The sequence below is a fragment of the Schistocerca nitens genome, chromosome 4 (genome assembly GCF_023898315.1).
Source record: "Schistocerca nitens isolate TAMUIC-IGC-003100 chromosome 4, iqSchNite1.1, whole genome shotgun sequence".
NCBI lineage: Eukaryota > Metazoa > Arthropoda > Insecta > Orthoptera > Acrididae > Schistocerca > Schistocerca nitens.
Window position 1 is genome coordinate 80,000,768 of NC_064617.1, and position 18,323 is coordinate 80,019,090.

At 43.5% G+C, this 18,323-nt stretch overlaps 1 protein-coding gene across 1 annotated transcript in view; it reads left to right on the forward strand.

Annotated features, from left to right (window-relative positions):
- LOC126251645 (phospholipase A2 inhibitor beta-like) overlaps positions 1 to 17,938 on the forward strand; it is a 59,352-nt gene extending 41,414 nt beyond the window's left edge. Inside the window, exon 3 of the mRNA XM_049952198.1 lies at positions 17,013 to 17,938. Within this exon, the coding sequence (XP_049808155.1) occupies positions 17,013 to 17,616 (604 nt within the window). The 3' untranslated portion in view covers positions 17,617 to 17,938. The remainder of the gene's footprint in view (positions 1 to 17,012) is intronic.
- Positions 17,939 to 18,323: the final 385 nt, after the last annotated feature.

Below are 18,323 nucleotides of genomic sequence, written 5' to 3' on the forward strand. Positions count from 1 at the left end.
ATCTGCTGACTGGTACAGAAACCCATGAGTCGCTGACTCATGTTGTTTCTTCATTCATCGCTCTTTGCTATGGGCTTATACCCTTAGGAAGAGGCACTGTCGTTATTTACGCATCCACTCTGTGATTATTACCATAATATGCGTTACGAAAAGACCCAGACTTATCTGGTTTCCAAAATCACCAATTCAATAATTACGACAGGACGGAGAGAAGTTCCTGGGTTTGGAAAGACACGTTCGGTCAGCTCTCATCAGCATGTTTAACGTCTTTAATGTCGTCAAAATGACGACCCTTCAGGTATTTCTTCAGGTTAGGAAACAGTTGCCTGAAGGAGCTAGTTGAGTTGATTAGGTGAATATGTCCATTGTCGACCAACTGAAAACGCTGGGTCATCAATTTTGCAGCCACAGTTTGGGATGTGCGCCAAAATGTATTGTCTTGAACCAAAAGAATCCCTTCGGGCAACTTTCCTCAGCGTTTCGTTTTAATTGCTCCTTTAGCTGGTCGAGCAGGCTGGTAATGCTCTCTAATTGTACTGCAGCACTGAGGTAGTTAGTCCACCAAAAAAACACCGTGTTGAAGCACGCTGTTGCACTCCAGAATGATTTAGTGTCCAAGCCTAAAACTTTTTTAAAATTTTTACCCAATGAGCTCAGAGCCAAGGAGGTGAGCTGGAGACCGACATGTCAATCGGAATGTCAACACGGTGTACCACCAATGTAGAGAAAGCCACGGCACCAGGCCAGCATTGCAACAAAACATCCAAGCAAGGGACGAAAAAGAGCAAATGTCGCAATACAGCGTAAATGGGCAGTATGAAGTAACACTCCGCAACTTCAAGTGCCAGAGCGCCACTGCAATAGTCAAACGTGCAGAAAAGACCCGAGGTTGGCAACCCAGAATAATTATTGAGCCAAAACATTAACGTAAGTAGTGCAGACGAGACCCAATGGATGAAGGCAAATTCGTTCATACACCCAGAGTCATCGCACCATAGGCGTTAGTTTGGCTATTTATAACTTGAGCTCAAACACACATTTGGTCTGTGATGCCAGAACCAGAAAGAATGGCGGTCTATTGAGTTTCAGGTTCATTTGAGTGTCTTTTCACCTGATCATGTCGGTAATGGAATAGTGTTTTACCTAGCTAGTAGTAATAAACCTACCTGTTTCATTATTCTTTTCCTAAAAAAAAACAAAAGAGAGAAGAAAGCAAAATTTATTTTGTATGGTTTCCTGTAAGATTTTTATTTTTATTGTTGCCAACTATTGTAAGTGGGCTCTGACAATGACAGGGAATGACTCAAAGAAACATAAGATGTCAGGAGCAGTTGGTCAGATGTGAGTAGGAGAACCACAATAAGAGGAAAACAGATAACAGAGGCGGCATGGCAGAATAACAAAGTTCAAATGAATAATCAAAGAACGAAAACCAAAGGCGTAGTGAAATCTGAGACCAAAGCAATGGGTGTGTAGTGAGAACAACATGAGAGCGCAGCCAGTACAAAGCTGATGGCAGAGTCATCTTTATAGTGTGTCCAGTAGCACCAATTGGCCGGCATGGTGAGTGTGCCATGCAGTACTGCATAGGTGATACTGTCGCTCAGAGTTATAAAAGTTCCGTGTAGCGGCTGTCATCGAGTTCCACACATACCTTGTGGAATGCATTCCGATACTACCTGCGCAACAGATCGGTTGTGCAGGGCAGCCAAGATGTCGGACATTACCAAACCTTTTCACGTCCACCCACACCGCTCTGGGAGCTATGTGGACCGACAGATCAGAAAGCGAGTTAATATTGCACAGTCATCCAGTTCTGAGCTACGTTTAAAATTTCAAATCTCTAGCTCATACGCAAGGCAATTTAAAATTAATCGCAAAATGTGTACCTAACAGACAGAGAGACAAGAAAACGACCAAATAAAAACGTGAAACTTCCTGGCAGATTAAAACTGTGTGCCCGACCGAGACTCGAACTCGGGACCTTTGCCTTTCGCGGGCATTCTGGAAACATCTCCCAGGCTGTGGCTAAGCCATGTCTCCGCAATATCCTTTCTTTCAGGAGTGCTAGTTCTGCAAGGTTCGCAGGAGAGCTTCTGTAAAGTTTGGAAGGTAGGAGACGAGGTACTGGCAGAAGTAAAGCTGTGAGTACCGGGCGTGAGTCGTGCTTCGGTAGCTCAGTTGGTAGAGCACTTGCCCGCGAAAGGCAAAGGTCCCGAGTTCGAGTCTCGGTCGGGCACACAGTTTTAATCTGCCAGGAAGTTTCATATCAGCGCACACTCCGCTGCAGAGTGAAAATCTCATTCTGGAAAGAAAAACGTGTTAAAATGGGTATGAGAGCATTTGTTTACTGAAGAGGTGGGTAGAATACAATTTTCAGAAGCGTAGAAACAATAATAAAGAATATGGGATTTATGTCGCCTTTTACAGTTGCCATAAAGTCTTATTTGGATCAAACTTGTTTCAGTTTATTAAAACATCTTCAGAGCTTACTGTAACAACTGTGTTTTCTCGTACAAATTGATCTAGGTCATAAACACTACTCAAGTCTACAATTATTTTTATTAATCACATTTTTTTTTGATCCTACATTATTTCTACGTATTCTCCTACACAAAGGAACTGAATTTTTAGGGCACTGAACTATACTGAAACACAATATTTTATCTTTGCATGTTTCTATTTATCAATATTCACATCGTGACTTTGTTTTAATCGTCTTTTGCTTTGGTTCTGTGGCTGCGGCAGGTGGATTTCGTGTGCCATTGACTTCAGGAAGACATCGATACAGTTACACATTGTCGTTTTGTGACAAAAATACAAGCTTACCAAGCGTCGGACCAGATTTGTGCCTGGATTCAGGACTTCTTTGCATACGGAACGCAGCACTTCGTTCTTAACGGAACAAACTCGGCAGATGTAAAAGAAATTTCAGGAGTACCCCAAGGAAGAGTGATAGGACCATTACCGTTTACAGCACGTAAATGATCTAACGGACAAGGTCGGAAGTGCCGTGACGATGTTCGCAGATGATATGGTTGTTTACAAGAAGGCAGCAACGCTAGAAGACTGTAGCGAACCGCAGGAACAATTGCAAATGACATATGGTTGGTGCAGGGACTGCTGGTCGACTAAACGTAAACAGATGTAACGTATTGCACATATACAGGCTAAGAGATCCATTACTAAGAGAATATACCAGCGATTGTCAACATTTTTTATTTTCATGGCATACTGTATAATGCAGCACAGCGACATAACGAGTTGGCAACTGTGAGAGGGGCTAACGTACGAGTCAGCAACATTATGAGATCCTTCATCTAGCGCGCGCACAGCTTGTCTTCACCATTCAGTTGTTAGTAGATTCGCAATCCTAACGTATTCCGTGTTGTGGCATAATCTAAGGTCGATTTTTTAGTTACACACATGCGTGCATTGTCCGGTTAATGTTTTAATTTTTCGATATGAACACGTTTTTGATTAAAGGAAAGAAGTTAAAAATGACTCAGTGGCGGAGACAAATAACAGTAACAAAAGTGAGAACGAACTGGTTCCAAATGTAAGTCTCACGAAAGCACTGTAGCCTACAGGAACATATCGTAAGTACCAAGACAATTATTTAAACTTTGGATTTACTTTCAGTGGTAACTGTCCGTTATCAGAATGTGTCGTGTGCGAAAAAAAAAAAAAGAAAAGAAAACCAGGCAGTATTCTAGTCTTTTTCGCCTCTTGCATGCTTCCTTTCTACTGTTCCTTCAATGATACTCCTTGTGGTTCCTTCATGTCTCAGCAGATGGGCGACCCATGTGTCTCTTCTGTGTTTAATGAGCTTCTTGTACTCCACCCTGTGGACCGATTGATATCTTGTCTACCCAGCAAATCTTGAGGATTCTGCGGCAGCACTACATCTCGAAGGCCGTTATTTTACTATTTTCCGCTTCTCCGAGAGTCCACGTTTCATTTCCGTACAGAGGCACACTCCAAACAAACGTCTTTGTGGGGTTTCCTGAGATGTTTGCCTTTGCTGCTGGATGTGACAAGGTTTCTTTTCCTGTTGAAAGCAGCTCTCGCCCGTTGGATTCGGTTTGCAGTACCTTCCTTGATCTTCCATCTGATGTAATTTTACTCCCTAGGCAGAGGGTTCGACGGTCCCCAGTCAATCATTGTTAAGTGAGTATTGAGCAAAGGCGTTTTGTCTGCTCACCACTAAGGTTTTTGTTTTACCTTTACTAATTTTCGTATTATAGGAAGAGCTGAGGTGGTTTCCATCTGGGCCAGCGCCGCTTCTAATTGTTCTGAACCTTCACTTAACACAGCGATATAATCAGCAAAGCATGTCTATTTTCTGACCATGAATTTTAGTTTCTCCTATAGCTTCTAGTCTCTTCTTATCGTCGTATATTGTCCTCTGAATGTATCCACTGAACAAGACAGGAGAGAGTGAGCAGCCCTGTTGCACACCTTACTTAATATTGGCCTCTTCTTGATGTACTCCACACCTTATCACAGCCACTTCTTTATAAACTCTCTTTCTGAGCATCACAAAAAGCTGTCGTCAGTCTACCGGGTCAAATGCTTTTTCTAAGTCGATGAAGACGACATATGTGTCTTGAGTCTTCTTTAGCCTTTCCTCTAGGATTAATTGTAGGCCGAATATTGGTTCTCATGTGCCTGTAAATCTTCTAACACCAAACTAATCGTCCGTGATCATTGCATCTACCCTGCCTCCGCTTTAAAATAATAAAGGTCAAGATCTTTGAGGCACGTGTTACCAAACTGAGGGTCGTATATTATTCACATATGTTTGGAGATGCTTTCTTTGGTACTGGCACTGTGACACATTTTTTAAAAGCGTGCCGGCCGGGGTGGCCGAGCGGTTCTAGGCGCTCCAGTCTGGAACCGCGCGACCGCTACGGTCGCAGGTTCGAATCCTGCCTCGGGCATGGATGTGTGTGATGTCCTTTGGTTAGTTAGGTTTAAGTAGTTCTAAGTTCTAGGGGACTGATGACCGCAGCTGTTAAATCCCATAGTGCACAGAGCCATTTTAAAAGTGTATTGGGACCTCCCCGGTTTCGTATATGACTTGCATGAGATGGAACAGTTCTTCGTGTTGCTTTTCTCCGGCATGGTTGAGTTCTGCTGGTATATTATCAACTTAAATGGCTTTCCCAGGTTTTAGCTGTCCTAGGTTTTAGCTGCCTGACTGCAAGATGGAACTCATCGCGCAAGCTATAGTCTCCCTCTTCTTCTGGTTCGACTTCCTGAGTATTCTCTAATTCCAGTTTTTCATTATTTCCCGCATTTTCGGAGTATTGTTTCCACATTTCTACTACGTCTTCCTACTCGTATAGTACTATTCCATCTTCATTTTGGACTCCAGTGCATTTTATTCGTCTGTTTCCAAAGAAATGTTTAACTGATCTATAGGCACATTCCAGCTTTCCTACCCTGATCATTTCATTCACCTCTGCGTTGGTCCTCCAAGAATTTTTTGATTCTCGGTTGATTTCATTTCTCAATTCTCTATATTACCTTTGTCCTTCCTCAGTGTTGTCTTGTTCTAGTTTACGCCTTACATTTATTTTCGTTAATATCCATTCTCTTTTACGCTTTGTCTTCTGTCTCCGAACTACTTCATTTGCTGCTCGTATAATATTTCTTTCCGAGGACTGCTGTGTTTCTTCAACATTTCCGGCGTTGTTCACAACTGTAGCCATGTTTCTTTCTTTCTTGTATGTCGACCTAATCATATCATCCTTCAGGTCCCATTTCTCACAAGTTCTTTTCTTTAGTATTTTGAATTCCAGATCACATCCTCCTATCACTATGTTATGGTTACTATCAAAGTCTGAGCCTGGGTAGCTTCTACAGTATCTTATTTGAATCCGAAGCCTTTTTCTAACCAGAATCAAGTCTATCTGATATATCTTCCTATGTCCAGGGGCCTTCCATGCTTACCTTATGCGTGGATGGTGTTGAAACCACGAGTTGCATATTACTGGTTGATGTTTCCCCAAGCTCAAAAGGCTCCACTCTCGTGCCATCTCTTCCTTCTCCCACTAATGAATTGCAGTCTCCCGTACGATAAGGCTGTCTTGTCCTTTAACCATGTTTGTAGCACCTTACATTCTTTCATACTTTTTTCATTATAGATTGACGGCATTTTTATTGAACTAACCACTCTTCCCCATGAACCATGGACCTTGCCGTTGGTGGGGAGGCTTGCGTGCCTCAGCTATACAAATGGCCGTACCGTAGGTGCAACCACAACGGAGGGGTATCTGTTGAGAGGCCAGACAAACGTGTGGTTCCTGAAGAGAGGCAGCAGCCTTTTCAGTAATTGCAGGGGCAACAGTCTGGATGATTGACTGACCTGGCCTTGCAACATTAACCAAAACGGCCTTATTGTGCTGGTACTGCGAACGGCTGAAAGCAAGGGGAAACTACGGCAGTAATTTTTCCCGAGGGCATGCAGCTTTATGTATGGATAAATGATGATGGCGTCCTCTTGGGTAAAATATTCCGGAGGTAAAATAGTCCCCCATTCGGATCTCCGGGCGGGGACTACTCAGGAGGACGTCGTTATAAGGAAAAAGAAAACTGGCGTTCTACGGATCGGATCGTGGAATGTCAGATCCCTTAACCGGGCAGGTAGATTAGAAAATTTAAAAAGGGAAATGGATAGGTTAAAGTTAGATATAGTGGGAATTAGTGAAGTTCGGTGGCAGGAGGAACAAGACTTTTGGTCAGGTGAATACAGGGTTATAAACACAAAATCAAATAGGGGAAATGCAGGAGTAGGTTTAATAATGAATAAAAAAATAGGAGTGCGGGTAAGCTACTACAAACAGCATAGTGAACGCATTATTGTGGCCAAGATAGACACGAAGCCCACGCCTACTACAGTAGTACAAGTGTGTATGCCAACTAGCTCTGCAGATGATGAAGAAATTGAAGAAATGTATGATGAGATAAAAGAAATTATTCAGGTAGTGAAGGGAGACGAAAATTTAATAGTCATGGGTGACTGGAATTCGAGAGTAGGAAAAGGGAGAAAGGGAAACATAGTAGGTGAATATGGGTTGGGGCTAAGAAATGAAAGAGGAAGCCGCCTGGTAGAGTTTTGCACAGAGCATAACTTAATCATAGCTAACACTTGGTTCAAGAATCATGAAAGAAGGTTGTATATATGGAAGAATCCTGGAAATACTAGACGGTATCAGATAGATTATATAATGGTAAGACAAAGATTTAGGAACCAGGTTTTAAATTGTAAGACATTTCCAGGGGCAGATGTGGACTCTGACCCCAATCTATTGGTTATAAACTGTAGGTTAAAACTGAAGAAACTGCAAAAAGGTGGCAATTTAAGGAGATGGGACCTGGATAAACTGACTAAACCAGAGGTTGTACAGAGTTTCAGGGACAGCACAAGGGAACAATTGACAGGAATGGGGGATAGAAGTACAGTAGGAGAAGAATGGGTAGCTCTGAGGGATGAAGTAGTGAAGGCAGCAGAGGATCAAGTAGGTAAAAAGACGAGGGCTAATAGAAATCCTTGGGTAACAGAAGAAATATGGAACTTAATTGATGAAAGGAGAAAATATAAAAATGCAGTAAATGAAGCAGGCAAAAAGGAATACAGACGTCTCAAAAATGAGATCGACAGGAAGTGCAAAATGGCTAAGCAGGGATGGCTAGAGGACAAATGTAAGGATGTAGAGGCTTATCTCACTAGGGGTAAGATAGATAATGCCTACAGGAAAATTAAAGAGACCTTTGGAGAGAAGAGAACCACTTGTATGAATATTAAGAGCTCAGATGGAAACCCAGTTCTAAGCAAAGAAGGGAAAGCAGAAAGGTGGAAGGAGTATATAGAGGGTCTGTACAAGGGCGATGTACTTGAGGACAATATTATGGAAATGGAAGAGGATGTAGATGAAGATGAAATGGGAGATACGATACTGCGTGAAGAGTTCGACAGAGCACTGAAAGACCTGAGTCGAAACAAGGCCCCGGGAGTAGACAACATACCATTAGAACTACTGATGGCCTTGGGAGAGCCAGTCCTGACAACTCTACCATCTTGTGAGCAAGATGTATGAGACAGGCGAAATACCCTTAGACTTCAAGAAGAATATAATAATTCCAATCCCAAAGGTGTTGACAGATGTGAAAATTACCGACTATCAGTTTAATAAGTCACAGCTGCAAAATACTAATGCGAATTCTTTACAGGCGAATGGAAAAGCTGGTAGAAGCCGACCTCCGCGAAGATCAGTTTGGATTCCGTAGAAATATTGGAACACGTGAGGCAATACTGACTTTACGACTTATCTTAGAAGAAAGATTAAGGAAAGGCAAACCTACGTTTCTAGCATTTGTAGACTTAGAGAAAGCTTTTGACAATGTTGACTGGAATACTGTCTTTCAAATTCTAAAGGTGACAGGGGTAAAATACAGGGAGCGAAAGGCCATTTACAATTTGTACAGAAACCAGATGGCAGTTATAAGACATGAAAGGGAAGCAGCGGTTGGGAAGGGGGTCAGACAGGGTTGCAGCCTCTCCCCGATGCTATTCAATCTGTATATTGAGCAAGCAGTAAAGGAAACTAAAGAAAAATTCGAAGTAGGTATTAAAATCCATGGTGAAGGAATAAAAACTTTGAGGTTCGCCGATGACATTGTAATTCTATCAGAGACAGCAAATGACTTGGAAGAGCAGTTGAACGGAATGGACAGTGTCTTGAAAGGAGGATATAAGATGAACATCAACAAAAGCAAAACGAGGATAATGGAATGTAGTCGAATTAAGTCGGGTGATGCTGAGGGAATTAGATTAGGAAATGAGACACTTAAAGTAGTAAAGGAGTTTTGCTATTTAGGGAGCAAAATAACTGATGATGGTCGAAGTAGAGAGGATATAAAATGTAGACTGGCAATGGCAAGGAAAGCGTTTCTGAAGAAGAGAAATTTGTTAACATCGAGTATAGATTTAAGTGTCGGGAAGTCGTTTCTGAAAGTATTTGTATGGAGTGTAGTCATGTATGGAAGTGAAACATGGACGATAACCAGTTTGGACAAGAAGAGAATAGAAGCTTTCGAAATGTGGTGCTGCAGAAGAATGCTGAAGATAAGGTGGGTAGATCACGTAACTAATGATGAAGTATTGAATAGAATTGGGGGGAAGAGGAGTATGTGGCACAACTTGACTAGAAGAAGGGACCGGTTAGTAGGACATGTTTTGAGGCATCAAGGGATCACAAATTTAGCATTGGAGGGCAGCGTGGAGGGTAAAAACCGTAGAGGGAGACCAAGAGATGAATACACTAATCAGATGCAGAAGGATGTGGGTTGCAGTAAGTACTGGGAGATGAAGAAGCTTGCACAGGGTAGAGTAGCATGGAGAGCTGCATCAAACCAGTCTCAGGACTGAAGACAACAACTACAACAACACCACTGTCTTGATCGGTATCGTGTCAATTGTACAAGTGGTATTATTCCATTTGTTGATAATCATCTACTCTACTCCTGAATTCCCCCCTTTTTTCCCAGTTGCTCGCTCACTTGCTCACTCCTAGTATGTGAATTTTTATTCTTGTCTTCCAGCTTGCCACCCCTCAGAACTGTTCGTAAATTCCGTGTTGCGATTCGCTTTCTTCTATTCTTCTTAACATTTATTTCGTTGGAAGAGCAGACTTCTGCAGTCGCCTCCCAGAGATGCGAATGGGAGAGTGTTTCGGAATCTTTTTCGAAAGTAAGCTCCATATTCACTGCTCAAGCGAAACGAACTTATTTTCCTTTGGTATATCATGCAGATATTTAATGTGATGGTTTCCCCTTGCCTTCCACATCCCATGACGAGTTTTTCCGCCTTTAGGAGGGATTTCTCCTTCCAAGGATTAGAACGTGCTCTTAGGCCTCTGCGTGCTCAACCGCCCACTGAAGTGACCATTTGGCACTTGATAGAGTGGGATTCCTTATGCCGGGAATCATTTGGTTCTTGTGCCCGTCTTCAGATATCCAGTGCAATGTTCATGGAAAGCTAAGCGACTGTATTTTCACTACAGCTCGACGAGTCAACCGACATAAGTAAGAAATGTCACTTACTGAGTTACATATGATTTATTGATGAGGATTTGATTGCTGAGCAATTCCTTTCGTGTGCTGAACTCCCCTCAACGTCAACTGGTTCAGGTGTGTATAATTCGATATCGACCACCTTGGAACAAAATCGGCCGTCCTGGAAAAGTTGTCTTTCTGTTTGCACGGAAGGTGCACCAGCAATGAATGGAAGATTCAAAGGACTTGTTGCAAGACTGAAACAAGTCCAACACATTGTTTCACACGTCGTGACGGCCAGCCTGCGTATACTCTTTCGACGTACGTCTCCGGAATCAAACCGACCTTTCTTTGGGGGAAGAAGAACAGCTCGCAGAACTTCAGACAGACCGAACACATCACCCGGAATATGGTGAACTACCACTTATCAAGTTTTAGATGTTAGTGAAGAAAGTGTACCTAGTAATAGAAGAGAAAGCAGTCAATATCTTGTTGCATTTTTCCACCACCTATTTGTGTGAGTTGGGATTTTCCGCAACAACCAACATAAATCCGAGAAACGCGAGAGAGTTCTCTCTGATGAACCAGAAATGTGTGTGTGTTTGTCTTCAGTTCCACCACGAAACGAACTTTTGTGTAAAAGGCGACAGGCACAAGTTTCTCACTCACAACTCAAACCTGTAAGGCGTAAATAAATATTCAGTGAAATTACTTCAATTACTCCTGTTAGCAATCTCATAAACCCTCAGGAGTACGGTGGCACACCTAGATAATCTCGTGGCACAGTACTGTGCCGCGGCACAGCTCTTGGGAACCTCTGGACTACACTCTAGTTGACAAATCACTGAAAACACTAACTGTACGTAGCGGCACAAAGTGGAATAACGACATGAAACTAACCATAAAAATTTATTAAGATAACAATAACATTTTTATATAGCAATTTGTAAATCAGACTGGAAAATACAAAATAATTTCTCCTAGTCCCATACAAGTGATTGTAAATGTTTAATAGCTACCAAAATATTTGTATGATTTATAACGAAGAACGCTGGGCTCATGCTGTAGATTGTAGTATGGAAGGGAATTACAAGTGCATCAATTAATGATTGCATGTGCCCCACGAGTTTGCCGGCCGAAGTGGCCGTGCGGTTAAAGGCGCTGCAGTCTGGAACCGCAAGGCCGCTACGGTCGCAGGTTCGAATCCTGCCTCGGGCATGGATGTTTGTGATGTCCTTAGGTTAGTTAGGTTTAACTAGTTCTAAGTTCTAGGGGACTAATGACCTCAGCAGTTGAGTCCCATAGTGCTCAGAGCCATTTTGAACCCACGAGTTTCGTTTTAAATCTTGCAAGTATTTTCATAGCTATTAAAAATTCTCAGCCACAAATTGTCAGAACTACCTGTATAGAGTTACGAATCTGTATGGGCTAGGCGAAATTATTTTATACTTTTTAGTCCGATTTTAAAAACCCGGCATATTAAAAGTTTCTTTTCATTTAAATAATTGCTTTCCGAATGATTTCGTGATGCCTTCAGCTGCCGTTCTCTTTGTTTCATGTACGATTGTACAATTATGGCCTTAGGTCATTTTCTAGTATCTAAATCGGAAGGATTATACATTGACACATAAGTGGCGCTTGTGATTTTGATTTAGGAACGTCATATCTGTAGATTTACTAGGCGCAGTATAACTTACTTTATGGATGATTTTTTAGTAGTAAATTATGCCATGTATGTCATTGCCCCTGTGACTCCATGTTATGCTCTTAAAATAAATTAGAGAAGTGTTACGCCAGTTTAGGAGCTCTTATATACACTGTGTGATCAAAAGTTTCCGGACACCCCCAAAAACATACGTTTTTCATATTAGGCACATTGTGCTGCCACCTACTGCCAGGTAGTCCACATCAGCGACCTCAGTAGTCATTAGACGTCGTGAGAGAGCAGAATGGGGCGCTCCGCGGAACTCACGGACTTCGAAAGTGGTCAGGTGACTGGGTGTCACTTGTGTCATAAGTCTGTACGCGAGATTTCCACACTGGAAAACATCCCTAGGTCCACTATTCCCGATGTGATAGTGAAGTGGAAACGTGAAGGGACACGTACAGCACGAAAGCATGTAGGCCGGCCTCGTCTGTTGACTGATAGAGACCGCCGACTGTTGAAGATGGTCGTAATGCGTAATAGGCAGATATCTATCCAGACCATCACACAGGAATTCCAAACTGCATCGGGATCCACTGCAAGTACTATGACAGCTAGGCGGGACGTGAGAAAACTCTGATTTCATGGTCGAGCGGCTCCTCATAAGCCACACATCCCGCCGGTAAATGCCAAACGACGCCTCGCTTGATGAAAGGAGCGTAAACATTGGACGACTGAACAGTGGAAAAACGTTGTGTGGAGTGACGAATCACGGTACACAATGTGGCGATCGGATGGCAGGGTTTGGGTATGGCGAATGCCCGGTGAACGTCATCTGCCAGCGTGTGTACTGCCAACAATAAAATTCGGAAGCCGTGGTGTTACGGCGTGGTGGTGTTTTTCATGGAAGGGGCTTGCACCCCTTCCTGTTTTGCGTGGCACTACCACAGCACAGGCCCGCACTGATGTTTCAAGCACCTTCTTCCTTCCCGCTGTTGAAGAGCAATTCGGGGATGGCGATTGCATCTTTCAACAGTATCGAGCACCTGTTCATAATGCACGGCCTGTGGCGGAGTGATTACACGACAATAACATCCCTGTAATGAACTGGCCTGCACAGAGTCCTGACCTGAATCCTATAGAACACTTTTGGGATGTTTTGGAAGCCGACTTCGTGCCAGGCCTCACCGACCGACATCGATACCTCTCCTTAGTGCAGCACTCCGTGAAGAACGGGCTGAGTGGAAGCTGTCATCAAGGCTAAGGATAGTCCAACACCATATTGACTTCCAGGAGGGCGCCAAGAATTTTTAAGTCATATTCAGCCATGTGTCCAGACACTTTGGATCACATAATGTATAAGGTCCATGTTTTAACGTACTTAACACTAGGAAGATTATAATTATTTTACAGAAATTTGTTAATTAAGCTTGAAAATGAACTAAGTCTAAAATTGTACAATCGTACATCAAATAAGAGAATGACAGCTGAAGGCATCACGAAATCATTCAAAAAATCCATCGCAGCTGCAGACTATATCGGATTGAAAATTATAGAATAATTTCCAGTTTTTAGACTTCTGTGTGTGAAAATTTTCGGTGGTTTTTAAATATATTGATGAGATTGTGAAACAGACGTGTTAAATGCCGTGCCTTTTCACCTCAAATACACTTGTGTAAATCTTAAAGAAAAAAGTAAATTTCGCATTATATGTCTTTGTCAAGTAACATAGCTCGATGAAACTTGGTTCACACATTAAAAGAACTGCTACAGTATAATACATACGGTAACTGAAACAAACACACAATGAGACGAACAGAAATGATACTTTTGTTGAGAGACAATAATCACACCGAAGTCACCGCGGTCCATGGCGGTCCCCTAGACACTACGAAAGGCGCATTATGGTTCTTAATAAGACGTGTGATCACGACGGACGGCAGTGCACACTCTGCAGTGTGCTCCCGTGCTGGCCACAAACTTGGTGAGGAGTTGTTGTGGCAGGGCGTCGCATTCCTCCACCAGTACAGCTGACAACTACAAGATGGTCGCTGGTGCACGTTGACGTGCTGCGTTACGTCCTCTCAACACACATCACAAGTGCTCGATGCGATTAAGTCAGGGGAACGGGCGAGACCAACCCATTCGCCGAATATCCTCTCGTTCCGAGAGATCATCCATCTGTGCTGTTCGATGCGGATGTGCAATGTCATCCATAAAAATAAAGTCAGCGCCGAATGCTTCCCTGAAAAGACGCAAGTAAGGAAGGAATACAGCGTCACAATAACGTCCAGATATTTACGCGCCATCAATTATGCTATATCAAGACACACACATAGTTTCTAACTGTAAAACTTGTTTTATATATACTAAGCTGGTATCTGTTCTTTCGGACACTTGACCGTCTTCTTCTTCTGTGCGAATGCACAAACAGAGCCCGAGCTCTTACGGGAATCGGCAACGCGCCGCGAGTAATGAGTATAATGGGCGGGGGCACTACGAATGTAGTGCGGGACGATACGTTGAGAATGTGGGTTTCACGGGAGGCGTGCCAGAGAAAAATCGCTGCAGTCGCACTGTCCTCTGTGTCCTCAGTGGCGCCTCTGTGTCCTCAGTGGCTCAGATGGATGCCGGCACGGTAGCTCAGCGTGCTCGGTCAGAGGGTTAGCTGCCCTCTGTAATAAAAAAAAAAAAATCTGAGTGAATGGATCAATAACGGACTTTAACGGGCGCCAGGCGACGTCCGCCACGAACAATTGAAACGAACTATAACGAACAAAATGAGATTACAAAAAAAGACGGATACAGCGCCTGCCATGTAAGCAGGAGATCCCGGGTTCGAGTCCCGATCGGGGCACACATTTTCAGCTGTCCCCGTTGACGTATGTCAACGCCTGTAAGCAGCTAAGGGTATTCATTTCATTGTAAAAACTTGTTTTGTTGTGTTAAACTTTTAACGTAATAATATACCTCTTGACAAGCAGATCATGACTAAACTAAAACTCCTCGCGAACTGGACATGAAGACCCAACGGAACCGACCGGCCGCCGTGTCATCCTCAGTCCATAGGCGTCACTGGATACGGATATGGAGGGGCATGTGGTCAGCACACCGCTCTCCCAGCCGTATGTCAGTTTCCGAGACCGGAACCGCTGCTTCTCAATCGGCAGTACTTTCATTTCTTTGATTCTGTCAGGAATTACGCGAAACTATTGAAAATCAAATATTTTTTGGCCCTGGAAGCCATAATATGCGACCTGCAAAAGCAACCGGGTTCTGGGATAGTCGTTTAGTAATACATATGGTACGCAACGTGGCCTACCAAACAATATGTCTGTCTTCTCGGGCGCTACTCACTTGGAGCTTTTGAGGTTCGGCATAATATTGAGCATGATTCTCCTGAACGCATGAATTCCATATTCCCTTGATAGGTATGGTATGCTGACTAATCAGCAAAGCCAAACTATAAACAGCGGTCTCGATACACCACAGGCCACACAATTCTACCACAGCTTCCTGACCCATGTGGGTAAGTGTTTCCCCTTTTTACACGAGACATAAAAGGAGCTTCTCACAAACTCACGATACTCAAATCGATATCTGAATGAGAAATATGCTGCTTATTCTTTTTTTGTATACATAAAGTTTATGGCGTCACTCCTACCTCATCTGTGCAATTGCGTTGAAATGCTAATCATTTACGTACTCTAGCATGTAATACAGATCGTACCAAACTGATGTTTATAGCATGCCATCATCGTGATGCTACGCCGCAATGGCGAGCAGCGTAAAAAGATTCTCTCTCTTGTGTCACGTTCTACACTACTGGCCATTAAAATTTCTACACCACGAAGATGACGTGCTACAGACGCGAAATGTAACCGACAGGAAGAAGATCCTGTGATATGTTAATGATCAGCTTTTCAGAGCATTCACACAAGGTTGGCGCCAGTTGGCGACACCTACAACGTACTGACATGAGGAACGTTTCCAACCGATTTCTCATACACAAACAGCAGTTGACCGGCGTTGCCTGGTGAAACGTTGTTGTGATGCCTCGTGTAAGGAGGAGAAATGTGTACCATTACGTTTCCGAGTTTGATAAAGCTCGGATTGTAGCCTATCGCGATTGCGGTTTATCGTATCGCGACATTGCTGGTCGCGTTGGTCGAGATCCAATGACTGTTAGCAGAATATGGTATCAGTGGGTTCAGGAGGGTAATACGGAATGCCGTGCTGGATCCCAACGGCCTCGTATCACTAGCAGTCGAGCTGACAGGCATCTTATCCGCATGGCTGTAATGGATCGTGCAGCCACGTCTCGATCCCTGAGTCAACATATGGGGACGTTTGCAGGACAACAACCATCTGCACGAATAGTTCGACAACGTTTGCAGCAGCATGGACAATCAGCTCGGAGACCACGACTGCGGTTACCCTTCACACTGCATCGCAGACAGGAGCGCTTGCGATGGTGTACTTAACGACGAACCTGGGTGCACGAATGGCAAAACGTCATTTTTTCGAATGAATCCAGGTTCTGTTTACAGCATCATGATGGTCGCATCCGTGTTTGGTGACATCGCGGTGAACGCACATGGGAAGCGAGTATTCGTCATCGCCATACTGGCGTATCACTCGGCGTGATGGTATGGGGTGCCATTGGTTACACGTCTAGGTCACCTCTTGTTCGCATTGACGGCACTTTGAACAGTGGACGTTACATTTCAGATGTTTTACGACCCGTGGCTCTACCCTTCATTCGATCCCTGCGAAACCCTGCATTTCAGCAGGATAATGCACGATCGCATGTTGCAGGTCCTGTACGGGCCTTTCTGGATACAGAAAATGTTCGACTGCTGCCCTGGCCAGCACATTATCCAAATCTCTCACCAACTGACAACGTTTGGTCAATGGTGGCCGAGCAACTGGCTCGTCACAATACGTCAGTCACTACTCTTGATGAACTGTGGTATCGTGTTGAAGCTGCCTGGGCAACTGTACCTGTACATGCCATCCAAGTTCTGTTTGACTCAATGCCCAGGCGTATCAAGACCGTTATTACGGCAAGAGGTGGTGGTTCTGTGTACTGACTTCTCAGGATCTGTGCACCCAAATTGCGTGATCACATGTCAGTTCTCGTATAATATATTTGTCCAATGAATACATCTGCATTTCTTCTTGCTGTAGCAATTTTAATTGCCAGTAGTGTATTTCCAGCTCCGTTTTTTTCCTTTTTTAATTGTTATACAGCGTCATAGGTAACACATACATCATATTTTTTTGTTTTTTATTTGATTTGCAGGCATAATTCCTTGCTGAAACATCTTGACTTGAGCTTCAACGAACTTAATACTCTGCCCGAAGATGCGTTCATGCACCTTCCTTACCTGGAGCAGCTGCTACTGCCAGGGAATGGCCTGCAAGTTCTTCCCGATCGACTGTTTGTTTCGAACACCAGGATCTCCTTCCTAGACGTTTCTCACAACGCGCTAACAACTTTGGGGACCACGACATTCAGAAGACTCAAGCATCTGAAAGTTCTCAAGGCATCGGACAACAAGCTGGTCCAGCTCCAACCCACTTTATTCGAAGCTAACTTTCTACTGTCTGAAATCTTCGTCCACAATAACAAGTTGACTTCGCTGAGTTCTCAGCTGCTGAACGCGACTCAGATGTCTCTGCTGTCGCTTAACGACAACCCGTGGCACTGCGACTGCGCGCTCAAGACCTTCCTGGAGGAGGTCCACAGCCGCGGGGCGTCGCTCGTTGCTGCGACAGAGTGCGCCACGCCGCCAGCCATGGCTAAGAGGGACGTCATCCTGCTGTTCCACGACCAGATCGCTTGCAACACCACTGCCCAACAGGGAGATACGTCTACACCAGTTATAGTGACCGAGTCTCAGTAAGAGTTAAGCATTACCTCATTGTACAGTTACTATTTCATATTACACTTATATTTATTATCAAGCGAGTGAAATGTGCTAACAGTGACTTGAACAATATTACGAGATACTGAATGATATGTGCGGTGTTCATTTGCAAATGATCCATATGTAATACTCTGAACTATAACAATGCATTTATTGTTGTACAGTAACGACTTGTCTGGTTGTCATTACTCAAAAGATGTAATTTGTGTGTTTAAATACTAATCCCATGTTCTGTCAAATACGAAACTTTCTGAGATATATGTATTACAGTGTACAACATTAAGAAGTTTTATAATAAGTTTTGTCATTCAAGTTTTTTTTCCGCCAGGAAAATGATCTAGAACCTGTAGGAAACTTTACGAGGTGTAGTCATCAAGTTTAAATTATTACCTTCGAAAAAATTCGAATTGGGAACACTAAGCTTAGCGTTGGTATTAAACCTTCTTTACATATTCACCCTTCAACGCGACGAAATCCGCCTCCTTAGACGAGGTCGCTAACGCAGCTTGTGTCGTCGTGCTCGAATGAGAGGTAAGCCGGTTCGAATCCTGTTGGTGGACTTCATTTTCATAAACGGAGGAGACATGGTGGCAAGCTCCTGATCACTGAACTTTGCGTCAGTATCCTGGGTTAAATTGCAACCTTCTCCGCAGTGAGCTGTGTTTCATGAAATGAGGTTGTGT